Genomic DNA, 22,086 nt, shown 5'->3' on the forward strand with positions numbered 1-22,086 from the left:
GATCAGTGAGTTATTTATCAGTATCGATATTCTTCGATTCAGCTTCACTATTCTTTCCAGCTTATTACTTGCTAAGCTTTTGTAGCTCACCTTGTACTCTTCACCCCTCCAGGTTCTAGCAGGGGAGTACCAGATGTGGGGCCTAGCAGCAGTGGTTTATAGTGTGTGTACGTGGAGCCGCTCAAGATAAAAGATGTCTGGGAGTCTGTTGAGTTTTATAGTGTTTTCTTAGTTTAGATCTATTTTATATTTCAGTTGAGGGATTGTCCCTTAGACAGAATTTGTGCTTTTCAGTTTGTAATATCTCAGAGTTTTTATTTCAGTTGATTGAGATGTTCAGTCATGGTATCAGATTTCAGTTTATCAGTTAGTTTATCTTATTTTTCCCCGTAACACCTCTTCTCGGGCAGTTCTAGGAGAGGGGGTGTTATAGTATTGGTATCAGAGCGGTATTTTGAGGAGTCTCCCGTACACACATAGGATGTTGGGTAGAGTTAGGACTGGTGTCCTTCAGTTAGATAAATTGGCCCAATTAGTAGTATTCTAACCCTAAGTGGTGATGCAGAAAGATAAGTAATCGATGTGGATGACCCCGTACTCGCAGTCAGGCTGCTTCTATGCAAGATGAGGTTCTAGTGTCCACACCAGGCTCACCAGGAGAGTCTAGTCGCAATCTACGGCAGGGAATGGTCGAGATATGTTAGCAAGATTGATAAGGGTAGTAGATACCCTAGTTACTAATCAGGTAAGGGAATCACAAGTTTCCCAAGAAGTAGGAGGTAGTAGAGGCAATAAGTCAGTCGCTCCAGCAACTCTAGCTGTGGAGGCAGATACAGGGAGCCAGCTATTAAAGGATTTCATGGCCTTTCGACCACCAGCGTTCCAAGGAGGCACATATGCAGCAGCAGTTGAGAATTGGATGTTATCGATGGTACAGATGATCGCCGAGTGCGACATAACACATTCTTATTTAGAGGCGATGCTGAGAGATGGTGGAAGATTATCCGCCAGAGATTTGGTAATCAAGAACCCACATGGGTTGAGTTCCAGCAAGTGTTCAATGATGCTTATTATCCAGCATGGGTCAAAGACCAGAAAGTTTTTGAGTTCGTTGAGTTGGTGTAAGGTACCAAGACAATGGCCCAATATGAGGTAGAGCTTATAGTCTTGACTAGATAGGGCTCAGAGTTGATGTCCACTAAAGCTAAGAAGGCTGCCAAGTTCTAGAGAAGATTGCGTGTTGATATTTGCCACGCTTTTGGAGGAGCTCAGAGTGTGGATTATGCCACGGTAGTTCAGCAAGCATATGCTATCAAGAGAAATGTTTGAGAATTGTGAGATCGAGGTACATGATAAGAAGTTATTTGGAGACTTAGAAATTCATGATGTTAGGAATTTTGATTTGATCCTTGGCATGGATTGGTTGTCATGGCATTATACAAGAGTTGACCGTCGATGGAAGATTATAGACTTTGATTTAGCTCGACAGCCAGTCTAGATATATAGAGAAGTTAAGCCTATGGCTATGATTCCTATAATCTCAGTAATGAAAGTAGAGAAGCTGATGTGTAATGGATGTGAAGCTTACCTAGTTTTTGTTACCTCAGATGAGGGAAGCAAGAGGAAGTTGTTTAAGGTGCCAGTAGTATAAGATTTCTCAGATGTTTCTTTAATGAATTATCAGGATTACCTCCTCAGAGAGGAGCAGAGTTTACTATTGAGTTATTGCCTAGTATACAGCCTATTTCTAAGGATCCATATCGAATGGCACCTGATAAGTTAAAGGAGTTGAAGGCCCAGTTAGAGGAATTAATAGAGAAAGGTTTCATTTGACCCGAATCATCCCTATAAGGCGTTCCAGTATTATTCGTGAGAAAGAAAGATGGATCTTTGAGGTTATGCTTAGATTATTGCCAGTTGAATCAGGTGACAGTGAAGAACAAGTATCCTTTACCTCGAGTGGATAACTTATTATACTAGCTGTGAGGAGCTAAGGTATTCTCGAAGATAGATTTGAGATCGAGATACCATCAGGTGTGAGTTAGAGATGATGATATTCAGGAGATTGCTTTCAGGACTCACTAAGGACACTATGAGTTTGTGGTGATGCCATTTGGGTTAACAAATGCTCCAGCTGTTTTCATGGATTTGATGAATCGAGTTCTAATTACTCACCTAATATAGAAGAGCATACAAAGCATCTTACTTTAGTATTATAGAGGCTCAGGGAAGAGCAATTGTACGCCAAGTTCAGTAAGTGTGAGTTTTGGCTCACTCAAATTGGATTTCTAGGCCATGTGGTGTTAGGAGATGGTATTTCAGTGGATCTCGACAAGACTAAAGCAGTTATGGATTGGCTGAGGCTGACGACAGTGACTGAGATATGTAGTTTTCTGGGACTTACAGGTTATTATAGGTGATTTATTGAGGGGTTTGTTCGTTTATCTTCCCCTATGACTAAGATAACAAGGAAATGAGAGAAGTTGGAATTGAATGACGCGTGTGAAGGAATGACGCGTGTGAACGTGCTTTCAAAAAATTAAAGTAGAAGTTAACTACTGCACCAATTTTAGCTATACCAAGAAGTGGAGAGAAATATTCCATTTGTAGTAATGCTTCCCATTAGGATTGGGATCCGTATTGATGTAAGAGGGTCGAGTTAATGCTTATGCTTCCAGATAATTGAAGAACCACGAGGTGAACTACCCTACTCATGATTTGGAGTTGGCAATGATAGTATTTGCATTGAAGATATAGCGACACTATTTATATGGTGAGAAAGTCGAGATTTATATAGATCATAAGAGTTTACATTATCTTCTATCACAGAAAGAATTGAGCATGAGGCAAAGACGTTGGGTCCAGTTATTTAAGGACTTCGACTGTTAGATTCTATATCATCCAGGAAAGGCCAATGTGGTAGCCGATGCTTTGAGTCGGCAAGGAGTTTCTGTGACTACGATGATGGTTCAAGAATAAAAGTTATTGGAGCAATTAAGTGTTTTATCTATTTCAGTTCCAGAGGATAGTACAGTGACGAGTTGTGCTTACATGAGAATACAACCCGAGTTATTTGATTTACTCAAGAACCAGCAATCAGAAGATGAGAAGTTGGCACGAATTTAAGCAGATATTGAGAAATTTTCTCCTTTTAGATATACTCTATGGAGTGATGGTATACTCTTATTTTAGGGACGTATTTGTATACCCGATGATGGAAATCTTAAGCAAGAGATTTTGAATGAAGCACACAAAAGTCGTTACATTATTCATCCATGTGTTGCGAAGATGAACCACGACCTAAAGTGACAGTATTGATGGAGTGGTATAAAGGAAGATGTAGCTAAATATGTTTGGCAGTGTTCAGTATGCCATCAAGTTAAAGTGGCCAGTAGGTTTATTACTTCCATTACTTATTCCAGAGTAGAAATGGGATAATGTTGCTATGGATTTTTGTGATGGGTTTACCCAGAATGACTAGGGGCTATGATGCTATATGGGTGATTGTTGATCGTTTGACTAAATCAACCCATTTTCTGCCTATTAAGAAGACTTATCCATTGAATAGATTTTCCAGAATTTATATTGAGGAGATCATGAAGTTACATGGTGTTCCATCCAGCATTGTATCAGATCAAGATCCTCATTTTAGTTCTCATTTTTGGGGAGCTTTTCATGAGGCATTGGGATCTCAGTTGAAGTTTATACAGCATTTCATTCGCAGACAAACAGTCAATCAGAGAGGGCTATCAGGACTCTTGAAGACATGTTGAAAACTTATGTTCTAGACTTGCAAGGTAGTTGGGATGAGTATCTACCTTTGGTAAAATTTGCCTATAATAATAGTTTCCATTCAAGTATTGGAATGTCACCTTATGAGGCATTGTATGGTCGACCATGTCGATCACCGATTTGTTGGGAAGAAGTTGGAGATAGGGATTTATTAGGTCCTGAGATCGTGGAACAGACAACAGAAAAGATTCGAGTGATCAAAGCAAGAATGAAGATAGCACAAGATAGACAGAAGAGCTATGCAGACAAGCGACGACGAGATCTCGAGTTTGAGGTAGGTGACCATGTTTGGTTGAGAGTCATGCTTATTAAAGGTGTGCGAAGATTTGGCATAACAGGGAAGCTTAGTCCCCGTTACATTGGTCCGTTTGAGATTTTGAGACAGATAGGGACTTTGGCATATGTGTTAGCTTTGCCACCTCAGTTGTCCTATGTTCATAACATGTTTCGATGTTGAGGAAGTATGTGCCAGATCCTCAACTTGTGATTGATTTTCAGACTTTTAAAGTTAGAGAAGATGTGTCTTATGAAGAGATGCCTATCAGTATTCTAGAGTGAAAAGAAAGGATTTTGAGGGATCAATCAATTCCTCTTGTAAAAGTGCAATGGCAGCGTCACTTGTCGGAAGAGGTGACATGAGAATTAGAAGAAGAGATAAGGAGCTTTGCCCCTCATTTTTTGAGTAACCAGGTACGAATTTGGAGGACCAAATTCTTTTAAGGAGGGGAGAAATTGTAACGACCCGTTAGAGGGTCCAGTATTTATTCAAGAATGATTTAATTACTTGTTGAAGTATTTGATTAAGCGATTTTGCCAATTAATTATTTAATGTGGCAATTTAGAGATTTTGAAGGAAAAGAATAGCATTTATTTCTTTTTAATTTTGGAGTTAAAGAATTTGCCAAGATGGCAAACTAGTGATTTTTAATTGAGATAATAGTATTTAAATAGCATTTAAATGGCATTTATTTTGTGGAAATTAAATGCAAGGGCATGAAGGTAATTTTGGAGTTTTATTATTTGAGAGTTTTAATAATAATTTTTGTATTATTATTAATTAAGTGAGACTGTGTATTTAAAGAAGAATGAGAATCCATGTATAAGATGGATTTGGATTAAGAGTCTCCTAGTCCCAATAGGAGAAGGTTTTGAGAGTCTCCAAGTTCAATTGGGAGAGGGATTCCAAGTTATAAAAGGAAAGAGATCTAGGACTTTATGTCTATATATAGAGCCCATTAGCTTAGCTTTTCTTCACACTATGTGAAGAATATAAAGGCCAAGAGATAGCAGAGGCTTGCTAGAGTCTTCAGGATCGCTCCAAGGTTCGATCAGAGAGTTCTATCAGGCAAGTATTCTTCCTGTAATCCCTTCCATTACAGGTTCATATCAGTTTTTCAGATTATTCCAGTTTTTCATTGAGTTCTCAGATTTTATATCAGTAAGCAGAGACGTATATATATATATGCGTATAACAGTGAAGTTATGAGCCAGTTCTATTAATCCTCATCCATTTTGGATTGCAAGTTTCATTAATCCTTATCCATTTTGGATTACAAGTTCTATTAATCTTTATCCATTTTGGATTGCAAGTTTCATTAATCCTTATCCATTTTGGATTGCAAGTTCTATTAATCCTTATCCATCTTGGATTGCAAGTTCTAGTAATCCTTATCCATTTTGGATTGCAAGTTTCATTAATCCTTATCCATTTCGGATTGCAAGTTCCAGTAATCCTTATCCATTTTGGATTGCAAGTTCTATTAATCCTTATCCATTTTGGATTGCAAGTTCTATTAATCCTTATCCATCTTGGATTGCAAGTTCCAATAATCCTTATCTATTTTGGATTGCAAGTTTCATTAATCCTTATCCATTTTGGATTGCAAGTTCCAGTAATCCTTATCCATTTTGGATTGCAAGTTCTATTAATCCTTATCCATTTTGGATTGCAAGTTCTATTAATCCTTATCCATTTTGGATTGTAAGTTCTATTAATCCTTATCCATCTTGGATTGCAAGTTCCAGTAATCCTTATCCATTTTGGATTGCAAGTTTCATTAATCCTTATCCATTTTGGATTGCAAGTTCTATTAATCCTCATCCATTTTGGATTGCAAGTTCGATTAATCCTTATCCATTTTGGATTGCAAGTTCTATTACTCTAAATTCTAATATCCAGATACCTTGTATCGTATCCGGATGTATCTAAAGTTCTTCGAGTATGATATCCGGATGGTTTGTTTATACATCCGGAAAGGTCAAGATAATATCCGGATGTCTCGCCTGATATCCGGATGCCTCCCTCAAAAGTTGAATTTTTCATTCGAATAGTCCCCAGTTATATCCAAATGCATCAGTGAGATATCTGGATGACCAGAATCATATCCGGATGTCCTAGTTCATATCCGAATACTTCCCAGCATATCCGAATAGCTTTTGCTTTGAATGTCAGTGAGCCTTCTTCATATCCAGATGTCTTTCATCATATCTGGATATCCTTCCTAATATCCGGATGACTTTTCCAGAAATCCAATTTTAGCTTCCAATGATATTTTAATCCAAGTTTTAATCAAAGTAATGTATTCAATACCTCCAAATATTGAATTTAAAGGCTAGAATCTATCAAGTTAATCATACCCATTCCATAAATCATAATTCATAGAATCTTTGTATTCCAATATATAGATGAAGATCATATCATGTTCAGCATTATTTTATTATAACATAATCAGCATTATTTTGTGAGATTATGTGCATACATTTTGGTATGAGCATTGAGCATGACTTTATATGGAGCACTACATATCGTGTGCTAGCATTTATGTGAGCATTGCATTGCATTATGCGCGTCAGGCGGCTTGTCCGCGGGGATCCCATCAGTTTCAGTTTCAACTCAGTTTATGAGTTGCTCGCCTGGTGGCAACCAGGGGGCTAGGGGCTTTTCCCACAGTATGTGCTTACAGTTTTTATGTATGCAGGTTTCAGATCAGACAAGTATGTATTATCAAATTATGTGGGCCTATGAGCCAAAGTTGCATACCTGTATTTAGTTTACAGTTTATGTGCATTACATTTTTATGAATGCAATTAGACAGTGATTATTAAGTACAAGATCAGTGTGTTATTTATCAGTATCGATATTCTTCGATTCAGCTTCAGTATTCTTTCCAGCTTATTACTTGCTGAGCTTTTGTAGCTCACCTTGTACTCTTCACCCCTCCAGATTCTAGTAGGGGAGTACCATATGTGGGGCCTAGCAGCAGTGGTTTATAGTGTGTGTACGTGGAGCCGCTCAAGATAAAAGATGTCTGGGAGTCTGTTGAGTTTTATAGTGTTTTCTCAGTTTAGATCTATTTTATATTCCAGTTGAGGGATTGTCTCTTAGACAGAGTTTGTGCTTTTCAGTTTGTAATATCTCAGAGTTTTTATTTCAGTTGATTGAGATGTTCAGTCATGGTATCAGATTTCAGTTTATCAATTAGTTTTATTTTATTTTCCCGGTAGCACCTCTTCTCGAGCAGTTCTAGGAGAGGGGGTGTTACACCATCAACTTGTTGGCATTATGCTTAGACACCTTTTCATCTCCTTGGAAAAGTCGTTCATCAAAGACCCTTCTTTTTTTTTTTGTGTGTGTGTGAAAATCATTGCACTCTTCTTCTCTAATGAAGACAAACTAGATTGGGTGCTCAAGCTGTTCCAAAAGCTTACAATTGACCTAACATATGAAAGAAAGCTTGAAAATTCAAGGTTCTCTGTAACCATGATATGAAAAAATGATTTGTGTATACAAATGCCAATATCACTTCTAATAAATTCCCTAGCAACTTTGAGATTAATACTATACCGAAACCAAACATCATTTTGAAACTATTTCACCATCAAGACTAATAACCTTTCCCACTTCATATCAACTTAAAAAATATATCATTCCATTCATGTAGAAGGACCCCCATTTCTAATCCAAACTAACCTTTCAAAAAATTGCACCTAAGGCTTTACCATATTGAACCAATGATCTAACTATGAACAAATATGCTTAATCATCTTATACATTTCTTCTTTATCCTTCAATTGCGAAATTACAAGGTTCCAACCCATAGCTTTTATGGAGCAAGACAACACTCCTTCTCAATAGATATCCTCTTGTAAACTTAGAATCACTTTAACACTCTTAACAAATACCACTATGCATGAATCAACCCATATTTTTCATCTTCTAAGTTGTAAACTCAAATTCAAACTCCTATCCATAGTTCTTCCAATGTTTACATGTTGATTTTGAACCCTCTTAGCTTCATTACCTTTCGTTACCATTACAAACGACCTTGTGTCCCTCCCAATCAATTCCACCTTACACTTAATATCCAATCTACTATCATGCAACTTTTGAGGAATTGTAATGGGATTCACCTTATGGACCTTAACTGCTTCCTCTCCCTTTGTCTTCCCCTAAACTACATGAATGCAAAATTTAGGGAAAAAGCAACCTATCTTTGTATTGGGATGAAAAAATTCACAATAATTCATATACTTTTTTAATGACCACCTTTCCAATACTTTCCATTTAAAGAAAACTTTGAACCCTTAAACCTACCCCTAGCTAATCGATTTATCAAGTCCATACAAGCTGTGACCATTGACCCTATCCATTAAAATTGCAAGGCATACCGTAATTGGGGGTAGATCTCATGTATGGATCCATGCACATAGTAATAATTTTGTTTTCTTTTCATTATTTTTGTCAAGAAAATTTTATTTCCAAAGATACCTTGGGAACTTTATAAATTTCATTGCTTATCCCCACTTTTTTTGATTAAGTGTTGCGACGCTTTTTGAGTAATGCACATATTTTTCTTTTTCACCTTAGTAAAAGGGTATGTCGTGTACCAAGGGATCATCATGTGTAGTTGAGATTAGACTCAACCCTTGAATTTTTTTTTTTAGATGTAATTATTTTAATCTAAGACATTGATGCTCATGTTTACCTATGGCGTATTACTGTTCTTTCATGGAGATGTTGCATCCATAAGAATCCTAAAGAGTGCTTGGAAAAAATTAGGGTTGACAATTTATACTATGTAATATGTTATAGGATAGAGAGAGTAGCAGTTGCTAGCGCTAGTTTTGTCCACTACTGCCGGCACTATCCATTTGCTGCTGCTGCCTGCACCACCATCATTTGCTTCATCTCCTGCCAGCGCTAGTGCTGTCTGCGCTGGTACACCTACCTTCTTGCTATTGTTTCTACTCTATTGTTGTTACTGAAATTTGCTGCCACACACACCTGCTTGAGATAGCTATTGGGTTTTAGTTGTGAATTTTTGTTAGACTGGTTGGAGAGCTCAACCAAACAACGAAGAAGAAACAGCCGATGTATCATCGTCTCCGGGAAACAACTCGAACAAAAGAAATACGAGTGGGGTCAGCCAACCTAAGATGGTGGCGAAGAAGGCTGATTCTAGGTTGCCCAAAATAGATAATAAAAAAATAAGGGGTGGGGAAATTTCAATTATCTTACCTGTTATGGATCAAGCTAAGGGCGTTCAAGACAGGGGATGAGCAAGAGGAAGCCGTGTCATATCTAGAAACAAGGTAAGCATAGTTCGAAGGAGAATCGAAATTAGGAGACCCCAGTTCGTGATGATTCCAGTGAGACAAATGCAGAGGAACAAAAAATAGGGGGTCCGAGTTCAGGCGAAAAAATGGATGACCCATGCAGTCCTTGTTGGGTTTTGTGTTTCCTAATGAGGCCCAAGGCGATGACGATGGTTCGGGTTAGCTTCATAGGCTTCGGCCCGGGATTGAAGCAATGGTTCAACCCACTTACTGGCAACCCATTTCTAGAAGTAGGGCCATAAGCCCTTAACCCTCCATTTGGAGGAAAAATAGGCCTTGACCCATTTTCTCAAGGGAGGGAGAAAGCCCAAGCCCAAGCCCATTACCCTTAGCCCACTCTCTCTTATGCCCTAGGCCCTTAATATAAAAGGGTCATTTTCCCTTGTGTGCCCTATGTGTGGAGGCCGATTGTGTTCTCTCCCTTGTTCCTTATCTCGGCCGATTCTCCCTTCCTTGATGGCCGATTCTATTACGGTTTCTTTCCTTCTCGGTCAGATGCTTATTTCCTTGCTGAGTGCCGCACTTTCCTTATGCGTTGTGGCTGTTCGTCAATAGCGTTTGCAACGCCTATTTAATCCGAGTTGTTGTCTTCTCTCGAACGTAAGTTTTTCGACCATTGTTGAACCTATATCTTCATGATTACTCTCTGTTCCTTGGGGGATTCTACTGTGTGTGGAAGCTTGTGTGGTTTGGGTGAGGGATGTCAATCAGCTGAGAGATTTGAGGGCTTCGGTTCTTAGGGCTTTTGGGTTCCTTTGTGGCTTGGTGTCCCTATTCCTTGGTTGTTTCCTAAGTGGTGATTGAATGAACCCAGATTTGATCCTTGGAGTTGTCTTCGTGACTGCCATTGTTGCTAAACAGGGAGTTTAATTTTTTGCCTAGGTTTGTTCTTGCATTAAGTTGCTTTGGTTTGATTTCGATTGAGTTCTAACCCACTATTTTGTCGAGTTTTTCCACAACAATTGGTATCAGAGCCTCGTGTGGCTCTTGGGTTGTGCGAAATCAAAACCTAATCGAAAAAAAACTTTCTAGTTTTCTCGATCGATTTCACGGTAAGGGTTTTATCAAAACCAAATTTGTGTTTCCTTGATTGCTGTGTGCAAGACTCGAATTGAGGGTGAAACAGCCCATTGCCGAAAATCGATCGACCAAGGAAAGTCCCCTTAACCGGCGGTGGCTCGTGAGGAGCCGGCGGCAGCGATGTGTGCCAACTCCAGCAAAGGCAATGGTTCAAACTCTTTCCTATTTACGGACTGTTAAAACAGCTTGCTTGGTGAGAAATTTCCAAACCCTAGCTTAAATTTTCAATAACTAACAGCCATCGTGTGGGAGTGGCCATTAGGATTGGGGGTTACCCTATGGTGGTAACCATTGCTTGTTGCTAGAGCTAGGATATATGTGATTTACTTGTGATTATTTAATTGCTTGGTGTCTTTAATTAATGCTAAGTAAATCCGTGATATTTGTGAAATCTGAATTTACTTGTGGCTATTTTTTTGTTGCTTAGTGCTTCATTATTTTACCTAGTAAATCCTCTCAGATCTGATCCTTTTTGGGTTCCAGTGGCTGTTTTGGTTTTACTGTTATCTAAAATGCTTAGTGCCTTTTAGATATTACTGAGTAAACTTGTGTTAATCTGTGTGATTACTGAAATTGCTAAGTGCTTAATTGGTCTTTGATTCTTTGAGAATTTCCTGCCTAAGTTTTTTCAAAATTAAACTTTGTGTTTTTTATTTAAGATTTCCTTAGGCTGCATATCTAATTTCTTATACTCTTAGTGGGTATCCAGTGTTTGTTTTGATATTTTATGTGTGATTTAATTGTGGTTGTTTTAACTGCTTAGTGCTTTAAAACTGTGCCTAGAAAATCAGTACTATCCCTTTTAAAATTCTGCCCTTGATTGAATCTGTTTTGTGCATATCCATTGTTTAAGATACAGTGTGAAAAACTTAGTGTTTTGTAGGTTGCACTACTTATTTGTGTATCAAGCATATTCTTTTTGAACATGGCTACACATTTTGAAATGGGGATGTTCAATGGGAAGGGTGATTTTTCTATTTGACAACAGAAAATGAAAGGGATTTTAGTTCAACAAAAAGTATCAAAAGCCATAGATGGCAAATATCCTGAAAACACAACAGCTGAACGGAAATTAAAAATAGATGAACTTGCCTATACTTCTATAATCTTGCATCTTTCTGATTCAGTGTTAAGGAAAGTAGGAAAACTTGACACAACTAAAGAACTTTGGGAAAAATTGAAAAAATTATATGTTAAGAAATCCACTCCTAATAAGCTTTATTTGCTTGAAAGTTTCTTTAGTTTTAAGATTAACCCCTCTAGGGACCTAGATGACAACTTAGATGTCTTTAACAAGTTGGTTCAAGATATCACGAATTGTGATGAAAAAGTGTCTGAGGAATATAAGGCTGTAATTCTTTTGAATGTTATTCCTGATGCCTTTAAGGAGATAAAAAATGCCATTAAGTATGGTAGAGATACTCTAACACCAGAAATTGTCATAGATTCTCTTAGGAGTAAAGAAATGGAACTTGAAAGTGAGAAAATATGGTGAGGTCCACGTGATGAGGGGTAGGTCTCAGTTAAAGAGTCAAGAGGAAAGTAGCAAGAAAGGGAAAGGTAGGTCAAAATCCAAAATCTAAGGGAAGGGTAAGAAGTGTTACGGTTGTGGGAAAATCGGACATTTTATTAAGGATTGTTATGTCAAGAAGGATAAACAAACGAGAAAAGAAAAAGAATAGGCTAATGTAGTGACTTCCTATGACCCTGGTGAGGTTGGTGAGGTGTTCACACTCTTAGAGCATTTTGAGTGTCATGAATAGAACCTCAAGCAAGGTGGAGAGTCTTAGCCAACTCATTTTAAAGTGAGATCCTAACCTAAGTGGTAGGATGAGTTAGATCCTAGCCTAAGTGGGAGGATTAGAGAGATCCTAGCCAAAGTGGAAGGATGAGAGAAGGCCTTAAAAACATGTTTATGCATTTGTTTCATTTCCTATGTGGATGATATGCATTTGTTGCATTTCTTATGTGGATGATATGCATTTGTTGCATTTCCTATGTGGATGATATGCATTTGTTGCATTTCTTATGTGGTTGATATGCATTTGTTGCAAGTTCATGCATTTGTTGCATATTTAAGCTTTTTGTTGCTTGTCTAAGCATTTGTTGCCTATCCTATGCATTTGTTGCATGTTTTGCATTAGTTTCATGCTTTGCATTTGTTGCATGTGCTTGTTTCGTGCTGCCTGTGTGTGCTGGCCTCATTAGGAATCAAGGTGAAGATTGTTGGGTTTTGTGTTTCCTAATGAGGCCCAAGGCGATGATGATAGTTCGGGTTAGCTTCATAGGCTTCGGCCCAGGATTGAAGCAACGGTTCAACCCACTTACTGGCAGCCCATTTCTAGAAATCGGGCCATAAGCCCTTAACCCTCCCTTTGGAGGAAAAATGGGCCTTGACCCATTTGCTCAAGGGATGGAGGAAGCCCAAGCCCAAGCCCATTACCTTTAGCCCACTCTCTCTTGTGCCCTAGGCCCTTAATATAAAAGGGGTCATTTTCCCTTGTGTGCCCTATGTGTGGCGACCGATTGTGTTCTCTCCCTTGTTCCCTATCTCGGCCAATTCTCCTTTCCTTGATGGCCGATTCTGTTGGGGTTTCTTTCCTTCTCGGTCAGATGCTTCTTTCCTTGCTAAGTGTAGCATTTTCCTTGTGCATTGTGGCTGTTCGTCAATGACGTTTGCAACGCCTATTTAGTCCAAGTTGCTGTCTTCTTTTGAAGGTAAGTTTTTCGGCCATTGTTGAACCCATATCTTTGTGATTACTCTCTGTTCCTTTGGGGATTCTACTATGTGTGGAAGCTTGTATGGTTTGGGTGAGGGGTGTCGATCGGCCGAGAGATTTGAAGGCTTCGGTTCTTAGGGCTTTTGGGCTCCTTTGTGGCTTGGTGTCCCTATTCCTTAGTTGTTTCCTAAGTGGTGATTGAACGAGCCCAGATCCGAGCCTTGGAGCTGTCTTCGTGGCTGCCATTGTTGCTAAATAGGGAGTTTAATTTTCTGCCTTGGTTTGTTCTTGCATTTGGTTGTTTTGGTTTGATTTCGATTGAGTTTTAACCCATTGTTTTGTAGAGTTTTTCCGCAACAGTCCTCAAGTCAAGTCTCAGGGGCGCACCCGGAGTCTTTAATCCCAACCCTAGTGATCCGTAAAAACCAGGAGGCTGACGGGAATGGGCCGGCGACAGCTTCTTAGACGACAGGGGAATGGAGGAGAAATACGGCTCTGGAAGAAGACTCTAGGCTGGAATATGATCGAGGGGTGGCTGAAGAAGGAGAAAGAGGCCAAGAACGAAGCAAGAGAAAGGAGAAGGATGCGACTTCTCGGGCTAGTTTGGCTCCAAACGGTCGGTCGCTCGAGAATTCGGAGGGGATGGCGAGGGATGGCCGACAGCAGAAGGTGACGTTTTCTCCCCCATTTGTAGGTATGGGCAACCTGACAACTGCCCACAATGCTTATCACCATGTCCCCCACTTTGCTGGTCAAGTGCAACATAATGCCATGGGCATGATTGTAGATGGTAAAAGCTTAATGAATGGGTTCCATGTGGAGGCAATTCATGGTGGGACCTAGGCTGGAAAGAAGGATGTGGCAGCCCCCTCTGACCATTCTCACAGTGGGAATGCACATGGTGAGAGCTTAGGAATGATGGCACGCATGGGTCCAAGCAAGGGTAGTTTCTTCCAAAGATAAAATGCCTAACTATGAAACGAATGATGGCGAAGGATTTTTTGGGCCTTTTGAGGTAAGGAAAAGGCAACCATGGGGTATGACAGGAAAAACTTTAAATTTGTGGGCACATATTGTTGATGAAAAAAGCCCGTGAGAGCAACAACAGCTGGATTATATCCCTCTGTGCATTCAAGAAAATGGCATTCCACGATTCAGTTTTCAAAAGATATCATAGAAGATGGGTCTCAATTTTGAAAAAGCACACTTGTGGGTTACTTTATTGAGCATCGTTTTCCATAATAAGTGGTTTAATCACTGGCTCGAAGGATGTGGCAGCGGTTCGGACTTAGCAAGGTACTATCAAACAACTCCGATTTTTATTTCTTTCAATTTGATAGTATTGATAATATGCTTAGAGTTTTCAATACTGGCTCGCATCACTTTGCGGGCTATCATATTTTCCATTGTCGTTGGGAGTCCGATATGAATTTTCTCAAGGACACTCATTGGGTTATTCTTGTGTAGGCTAAAATTTATGGGATCCCTCTTAAAGGTTGGAATAGAAAGGGATACTTCACGGTTGCTAGTGCCCTAGGCAAGCCCCTCCATGCGTGCGGATCCAGTGACTGAGGGGAGATCTAGTTAGAGTATGTGTTGAGATTAATGCATCATATAGCTTTCCTAATTATATTGAATTATTCAAAGGGGTAGACAAGACAACAAGGGAACCTACAGTATTGAAATTGCCGGTAGAATATTAGGGGTTTTCTTCAGTATGTTCTTATTGTGTAGTGTTTGGTCACTCAATGGCTAAAAGCCCGAATAGGCCAAAGGATTCAATCCCTAATAATCCCGGGGTCTTGCCACGAGGGGAAGTTTCAGGAACATCATATGAGGGGGTGACAAAGAGTCATGTAGAACCCCAGGAAAAAAAATAATCCCAAGGTCTTGCCACGAGGGGAAGTTTACAGGGCAGAGTCTAAGCGACACAACCATCGTTTTTTTGAATGTTCCTGCTCTAAGAAGGTGTTATCCTTCTTTCGGTATTCAAAGAAATTTGAATGGCCTTGGCGTTAATGGGAGACAGGAGTTCTATGGGCAGCGGCTCGGTGGAAGGGTAAGAACTCGTGGCATGTGTCTAATCAATTGGTTTTGTAGACAATGGTCTATTTCTTATGGTGTAAGCGCAACAACCGATGCTAACAAGGTACCGAGTAGTCTGCGAACTAGCTCGCCCATCAAGTACAGTGTGTCGTGTGGGCAGGGTTGGTCACCATCCCTTTTCCCCCTTTGTTTCAAAGCCCTTCATTGCGACATTTCTGGCGACTTCTAGTTGACTAGCACTCTTGGCTTAGGTAAGTTATTCTTCTTAGTAACTTGGAGCGGGCATATCCCCTGTGCGTCTCCATAGTCAAATGGTAGATGGCTCTAAATGCTAGCTATGAATTGACGGTGTTGGATCTTTGTGTTGTGTCAATGAGTATCTTGGAATTGCAAAACTCTGGTGACCAAAGATGATACTCTCATTTGATCCTAGCTTTTACTTTGTACATGACATCATGTAGAGTGGCTTTGTTGCCTCTTGATCTTGCCTATTCAATTTTGTTGCCTACTTAGTAACTTGGAACGGGCAGAGCTCCTGTGTGTCTCTATAGTAAAATGGTAACTCCTGAGCGGGATTTGTCAACAATTCGTGTCCTGGGGTTGGCTACTCAGTAGTAATCTTTGGTGACTCTTGCTGGGTCATCATTTTGGTCATAGTTTTCACTTTGTACACATTGTCAGTTTGGTGGCTCTATTTGTGGTTGCCTACATGTTCACTGTATGATCCCGGTCTTTGCAGAGCTTCATTGATCCGGAAGACGTGTTTAAAGTGCTAATGGTTTTGGAGCTGACACTTTGATTTGGAGCTATAACTTAGCATTTCTTTTGTGTTACTTATTTGTTTCTCTATGTTATTTTGATCCCATTTGTGTAGGGATCTTGAGTGTTTTCTTTATTTCGTTTGTTGTGTCATTGTGCACTAGGGTATACTCTGGTTTGGGTTCTATATAGATGTTTTATCTATCTATACATATCTTTTTATTTGAAAAAAAAAAAAAAGATTTTGGCAACCAATAGAAGTATCCTTTTTGGATTTCAGTAGTAGTGTTAGTAGCCCCCATTACTCTTTAAACACATATAGTAATTGTAAGGGACCACATGGGACCTAAAAGGCGCATTTGAGACTCACGAGACTCAAACATGCATGAGAACTTAAGCATGAGTGCAACTATACATGTCTACCACTAAACTACTACAATGATACAGTTCACATGTTTTACTTCTTGGTTCATAACATTAGATCACACACATATATATGTGTAAACCTCTATGAACTTAAGTGATCTATCTCAACCTTTAGTTAGGTGTGTTGATTTTTCGAGTGTTCATGAATTTAAGGGCGAAGGAGTCAATGATGCTATCGTGAATTCCTTTTTTCAAGTTTTTCCCTTTTTACATTTTCAAATAGCTAGTGTACTCACTTTATTAAATAATGAGATATATAGTGGAGATATATAGTGCGTTGTGTCCTATTAACCTTTTTTTTGTCTTTTTACTTGAAAAAAGTAAAGCTAAAACGTTGTAGTTGCTAAAGCATGCTTCTTATAATTACTTACTGGTAGGTTTCTGTTTTCGTGTTGTTTCCTTCTCTGTTTTCTCTTCATCAGCAGTCGATCCTAATATAATAAATTAAGCATGTTTAAGTATCTTGTACAGTTACAAAGAACATCACTACAAAGTCACGAAGGAATGGACTTGAAATAATAAGGAATAAAAGTTTTGCTGTATAGAGAAACGAATGAAATAATATATAAACACCGGTTTCCAGAAGAAATAAAACAATAAAACTGGCTTTGTTCTCTAAAAACCTCAACTTTTCTTAGTCGTCAGTGATGAGTGTGCTGGTGACTTCACCACTATATTTGACGTAACTTTTGTTTTCTTAGATACTCCAAATTTTATCAAAATAAATAATCTTGTGCAATGATCACTATAATCATAAGCTATTTAATTTGTTTCCCTTAATGTATAGGAATTAACGAGTTATATCATTCTTTATAAGAATTATTTGTTGACATTTACGTTTGTAAATTTTTTTTTTATAAATAAGAAATATATAAAACAAAACACGCCATTCAAGAGTGACTACAAACACGTTTGTAAATTGTTATGTTGTGAAAATTGTTTCACCACTTCGTGTGTCATCTTGTGCTTTCCCTGCTCAAGGGAATCATGGAGAGAATAGAAGGGATAAAAAATAAAAGAAATGTGAAAGAAATCTTAGACAAGTCCAGAAATTATTTAAGAATAATTGTGGAAATCTACTTAATATATATTTTTCAAAATTTTTACTTTTTATTAAAATCATTGTAACCTTTAAAAAATCAACTTTGATCATAGGTAAGTTTTTAGTAAGTTTACGCATGGTTGAAGTAGGTTGTTATAATGAGATAATAAATTTAATAAAAATTCTTATTGAATAAAATTAATATTATAATCAGATTTAATTGAATTTTTATAATTATCTTATTTATTGCACTGCCAAAATGTAGAGAGAAAAAAAATAAAAAAGAAAATGCTGAGCATTCTAATGCATACTGATAACAAATGTTGCTTGCATCACTGAAAACAGGCTATAGCGTTGTCACCTTTGTCTTGCTCACCGGACCCAAGGAATTCCCCTTCTAGTTTTTGTTGATAAGAGCCAGCCACTTCCTCTGCAATATTATAAATATACATAAAGCATGTCAAGCACTTTGTTAGAGTGCAGACTCCATGGCAATTAATAAGGGAAGGCTCTTAAAATAAAGACACCAAGGAAGAAATAAAGAAGTTCTATTTGAATGCTTTCAGATTTTGCATGAAACAACACTGGGGCCTGCTCTTGCTTAGTCTACTTAATGGAAACTTCGTCCTTCCAAATTTCAAACGCCAATTCTGCGGAACTTCAATGAAAGCAGTATCGGTTTAGCAAAGCACAACATGAATTAAACAGGTGATGATACTAAAGTTAATTTGGCTACAGAACGAATTCTTGGAGTGGGTAACACTATTTGTCCGTTCTATGGGGTGGAGGAAGACTTTGTGAATCATTTACTTCTTTTTTGAGAGCTAAGCTAGAGCTTATGGTGTGAAGTTTTCATTTGGTGGGATCTATAAATCTTTTTCGGGCCTCTTTGGTCATTGGGGCAGGTTTTGTTGTCTCACGGAAAAGGCTTAAAAGATTTTGGTTTCCCCTTGTTTTTCAGTGCTTATATATATAGATGGCACCCGACAAATTGACAAGTGGCAAGCACCAGGAGGCCCCCCGGCCAGAGCTCAACATATATGTTCGCTGTGAACGCTAGTTTTGTGTGACTGGGTGCTTGAGCATTCCCTGTTTTATTGTTCTGATGTCATGGTTGTTCATTTGGGTTTCTTTACTGCATCATGGCTGTTCCTTTGCGTTCATGTTATGCTTTAGTTCTATGATCCCTTGGCTGGTGGACTTTTGTTCAGTTTATAGCTCTATTTGGTTACCGTTTTTAGTACCATTTTAGTCTTTGCCTTCTCAATCTTGCATATGGTTTCGTAGTTGGTATGAGTATTTAAAATAAAATCTGGTTTAAAATCAAATAAATACAATAATACCTACATTTCTGTATGCATTATTGTATACACTCAGTATACAACACTCCATAACACTTTGTACAAAATGCATATAACACTTGCATACTCCTGTATACAACAGTGTATGTAAATATATACACTTCTGGAGTTAATTGAATTATTTAGGACATAATCGAACCGAGTCAGTCCAATTTTGGCCTTTTTCGATTCAGTCTTTAGTTTAAATTTTTTGTCAATTTTAATTTAGCTGCTGTCCAATCTAATCTAGACTGATTGAACACTCTCAATTGTTGGGCTAGGTTCTCATTTTGTTCAATAATATATTTACTTTTTTATTTAAAAAAAAAAAAAGAGTTGATAATATGGTGATGCTCACTAATTAGCTTTTATTAAATGATGATTGTCCCTTTGTATTGTATTGTACCCATAGCCCCTCATTCCTTTTTCCTTTTTAGTATTTATTATAATATTTAACTCTTACCATCAAGTACTTGTTTGCCCGATCGTGTAGCATCCTTGCTTGGTGGTGTTGCATCAACATCCAGCCTCACTTCAACGACCAGTAGCTGATTAGAGTTATCCATATTCATTCCTATTACAATACCACCAGAAAATATTATATTATATTTATATAAACTTTTTATAAGAATATAAAAAATTATAATGATAATGATAATGCACTAGAATTATGATAATCATATGCCTTTTTAGTATTATTTTTATTTTTAATATATGAGGGTCATGCCTTATATTATTTTTTCCTCTCTAATTAGCAATTATCTAAATGTGATAAATTGATAACTCTCGCTTTTCTAACCTTACTACAATTCGTCCCGCAAACTCTTGTTATCCAACTTCTAAAAATACTCATAGGAACGCTGTAAAACTTGTAACATGCAGAAGAATTATGCAATATGTATTTAATACATTTATTTTAAGCATCCAAACACTCGTACTGATTGATAAGATTTTTTAAAAATGATATATTTATTATAATCATCGGCCTTGACAAATCTTAACTTTCTCAGTCTTTCCGCCTTTTGGCGTGCGCCATAGACGGCCCACAGCAATAGCTGCCTTGGCCTAATTCAGTTTCAATTGTTTTTCTCTTAGTGACTGAGATGTATACTCGTTAAGAAAGGTTCCAGCTACTTGACATTGAACTTGAATTACCACGGTCTCTTCCTAATTTATTTTCGTCTCTACAAATTGGAACTTAAAGGATTATTTTCGGGGTAGGGGTGCACGGGGAATACACAAATGTTCCAATATCGTTACAAATAATTATTTGACAAACCAAGTAAGAGCACTATCACCTTGGCCTTGTCTAGACGTCCTCGAACTTTCTGGGTCTTGTCTTGGTGGTGATTCATCAGCATGGGCATCAGTTAGAGCATCGTCAACTTCGTTATGCCTTAACCCGGCCATTTTTTCTGCAAGTTGTACACACACGAAACGTTAATTGTCAAGTATCCTGTAGACTAGAAAAACGTTAAATGAAGAAGTTGCGTTAACTGAGCGTGGAGTGTGAAGTTGCGTGCAGGCGATGAGCGAATGCCTCTCGAGGGAAGATTTACGGCCATAATGGACTCAAAATTTGAAATATATATACTAGCTAGTGAAAAAGGTAATTAACAAGTGGAAAGCATTTTCGTACATATTGATATATATTCCCATCTGCACACGCAAGCAAAGGTGACAGATAACTTTAGCGGCATTGTTAATTAAGAAAGCACAAAGACACAAAGGCACGTTCTACAATTATATATCTCTCGGCTTCGTGATTCTTCTTGACCTTTTGCTTTTGTTATGCTTCCTTGGCACACAAGGAGAGGGAGAGTACATCTGCTTTCTCCTTTCCGACCCTCATGGTTCCTTGATAAAATAAATTTTGAACTGTTATCATATATTTAGGGATCCGAATAGGATGCTTATTTACTGGTTTATGTATCGGTTCAGTAAATGTTTAAAATATATTTTGTAAATATGAATTTGTTAAACTTATTTTAATTTTAAATGAGTAATTAGAAATTATTTTTAGTAAATCTTCAAACAATATTTTGCTCTACGACTCAATATTAACTTCTCTTATAATTATTTTAATTTTAAATGGCTAAATGGGATCCATTTATTAATCCATTACCATCCCTACTTGTATGGTTTGACTTAGGAATTCAATGCAATACACCTACTATAAGAAGTTCTTTTTCATTTTTTTTCATTAAACAATTGTTAATATCTGGTAATTTTACAGATGTTACTGTTCCTATTGCATGAATTTGTGCGTCAAATATATGCTTATCCTTTTGAATCCTCGTGGTTCATTAATAAAAGAAGAGAAATGCTGGGCATCATGATTGATGATAGTCATGACCCACTCTTATGTGAGACATAGCACACTCAATGGTGTGCTGCCATGTAGACGTCATGATTATCATCAATCATGATGCTTAGTATTACTCGCAAAAGAAACCTCGCATTTGTCTCATATCGTTTTAGTTGAAGAATATTATACAATATATAAATGAGCACACATCTCTTTTCGAATTAACAATTATTTGGATATATTGCTAGTCGTGTGAGTCCCGCTTTCCTTGTTGCATGGATTCTTCCTTTCAATTTATATCTTTTACACAAAATCTTTGAAAATATTAGTACTTTTGCTTTAGTTTTTGCATTTGGTACTCTTCTTTAGTCGACAATGTCTTGAATTCCTAAAGCTTCCTTCACAACCGTCTTTACCTGACCATTTCATTTCGAATTGGCAAAGCTTCCTTAGTGTTTTATGTTTTATTTATCCATCACATAATAAACTTAAAACCATTATATTAATAGATTATATGAATAGTTTATTTATCCAAAAAATATTTTGTAATTAGACATTTAAAATAAATTTGACTTAATACATACAATGACCCTTAATAATTAAAGAATATAATGTTTAATCTCTTATGTATAAAAATTAAAGATCATGTATCTCAACCATTAAAAATTATTGTTTTATGTTTTTATCATGATAGAACATTAGTATGTATATGAACACGTTCATACACACGCTAACGTTTTGTCATGGTGATAATTTAAAATAATAATTTCTAATAGTTGAGATATGTTATCTTATCGTTTTGCACATTAGAGATTAAATATCATATTTTTAATTGTTAATAAAGTAAAATATGTATGCTTTATATATTTTTAATAATATTATATAATATAAGATTTTGTAGAACTTTAAGATAGATAATCAAAACAATGCTGACATTTTAACATGTTATCAATTTTA

The 22,086-nt window shown here is 37.5% G+C and overlaps 1 protein-coding gene across 1 annotated transcript in view; it reads right to left on the reverse strand.

Moving 5' to 3' along the window:
• LOC127805010 (uncharacterized) overlaps positions 1 to 20,239 on the reverse strand; it is a 61,985-nt gene extending 41,746 nt beyond the window's left edge. The window contains exons 1-4 of the mRNA XM_052342165.1: positions 20,120 to 20,239; positions 19,285 to 19,395; positions 17,843 to 17,911; positions 16,811 to 16,870 (exon numbers count right to left, since the gene is read on the reverse strand). Of these exons, the coding sequence (XP_052198125.1) occupies positions 16,811 to 16,870; positions 17,843 to 17,911; positions 19,285 to 19,395; positions 20,120 to 20,231 (352 nt within the window). The 5' untranslated portion in view covers positions 20,232 to 20,239. The remainder of the gene's footprint in view (positions 1 to 16,810; positions 16,871 to 17,842; positions 17,912 to 19,284; positions 19,396 to 20,119) is intronic.
• Positions 20,240 to 22,086: the final 1,847 nt, after the last annotated feature.

Source organism: Diospyros lotus, chromosome 6 (assembly GCF_014633365.1).
Source record: "Diospyros lotus cultivar Yz01 chromosome 6, ASM1463336v1, whole genome shotgun sequence".
NCBI classification, from domain to species: Eukaryota; Viridiplantae; Streptophyta; class Magnoliopsida; order Ericales; family Ebenaceae; genus Diospyros; species Diospyros lotus.